Source organism: Tupaia chinensis, unplaced genomic scaffold (genome assembly GCF_000334495.1).
Source record: "Tupaia chinensis unplaced genomic scaffold, TupChi_1.0 Scaffold000330_1, whole genome shotgun sequence".
NCBI classification, from domain to species: domain Eukaryota; kingdom Metazoa; phylum Chordata; class Mammalia; order Scandentia; family Tupaiidae; genus Tupaia; species Tupaia belangeri.
In genome coordinates this window covers 1,066,681-1,068,131 of record NW_006159824.1, presented here as the reverse complement: position 1 = coordinate 1,068,131, position 1,451 = coordinate 1,066,681, and the positions used below count along the sequence as shown (strand labels likewise).

Below are 1,451 nucleotides of genomic sequence, written 5' to 3'. Positions count from 1 at the left end.
ACCTCCCCCAGCTACTCACCCACTTCCCCCAGCTACTCCCCCACCTCCCCCAGCTACTCACCCACCTCCCCCAGCTACTCACCCACCAGCCCGAACTATTCTCCAACAAGTCCCAACTACACCCCAACATCACCCAGCTATAGCCCTACGTCTCCCAGCTATTCACCCACTAGTCCCAACTACACGCCGACCAGCCCCAACTACAGCCCAACCTCTCCGAGCTACTCTCCAACTTCACCCAGCTACTCCCCGACCTCACCCAGCTACTCCCCTTCCAGCCCACGATACACACCACAGTCTCCCACCTACACCCCAAGCTCCCCCAGCTACAGCCCCAGCTCTCCCAGCTACAGCCCCACCTCACCCAAGTACACCCCAACCAGTCCATCCTACAGCCCCAGCTCACCAGAGTATACCCCAACCTCTCCCAAGTACTCCCCTACCAGCCCCAAGTATTCACCCACCTCTCCCAAGTACTCGCCTACCAGCCCCACCTATTCACCCACCACTCCGAAGTACTCCCCAACGTCTCCTACTTACTCACCCACCTCTCCAGTCTACACCCCAACCTCCCCCAAGTATTCGCCTACTAGCCCTACCTACTCACCCACCTCCCCCAAGTACTCGCCCACCAGCCCCACCTACTCACCCACCTCCCCCAAAGGTTCAACCTACTCTCCCACTTCCCCTGGCTACTCACCCACCAGCCCCACCTACAGTCTCACCAGCCCAGCCATCAGCCCAGACGACAGTGATGAGGAGAACTGAGGGCGAGCAGGACACAGCAGCAGCCGCCAGCTGGGCCAGGGCAGCCCTGGTGGTACTCTGCAGGCCTCTCGCCTCCCTCGTGGGGCGACCCCAGCCCAGCTCCTTGTACATAACTCCTTGCACAGTTTCCTGGTGAAGTTCTGGATCCCGTTCCCGACGGGGCTTTTTGTCTTGTTCTCTACTAGTGCCACCTCAGAACCCCCAGCCTAGCTGTGGTTCTTTCTGCCCCAGCCGCCCCATTCCTGTCTCCACGTTACAGACCCTTGCCTGTGGCTCAACTGGGGGTAAAGGGTATTTTAACTTCTTAGGGTAGTTCCTGCTCTGGATCGTTACACCTGGTCCTCGTTACGTCAGATCCTCGAGAAGAACAAAGCTAAAGCTGCCTTTTGTGTCTGTTATTTTATTTTTTTGAAGTTTGAATAAAGTTTACTAACTTTGACCAAAATTATTGGTGTATGAGTGCTTAACTGGGATTGAAGGAGGCCAGAACTCTGGGTCTCTGCCCCCACCTGTGTTAGCTGATCCTGCAAAGGGCAAGGAGGCAGGAGGGTGAGCTCCCTGCACACGCGCCCAGTGCCTGCATCCCAGGCCTTGCTCTGCAGAGCTCCTCGTGGCCAGGCACGGCAGCCCCTGACTACATTAAGCTGATACTGAACAGCAGCTCTTCAGTCTGCCTTACTGAT

At 57.2% G+C, this 1,451-nt stretch overlaps 1 protein-coding gene across 1 annotated transcript in view; it reads left to right on the top strand.

Moving 5' to 3' along the window:
- Window positions 1-1,213, top strand: part of POLR2A (RNA polymerase II subunit A) — a 27,925-nt gene extending 26,712 nt beyond the window's left edge. Inside the window, exon 30 of the mRNA XM_006151896.3 lies at window positions 2-1,213. Within this exon, the coding sequence (XP_006151958.1) occupies window positions 2-768 (767 nt within the window). The 3' untranslated portion in view covers window positions 769-1,213. The remainder of the gene's footprint in view (window position 1) is intronic.
- The last annotated feature ends 238 nt before the right edge of the window (window positions 1,214-1,451 follow it).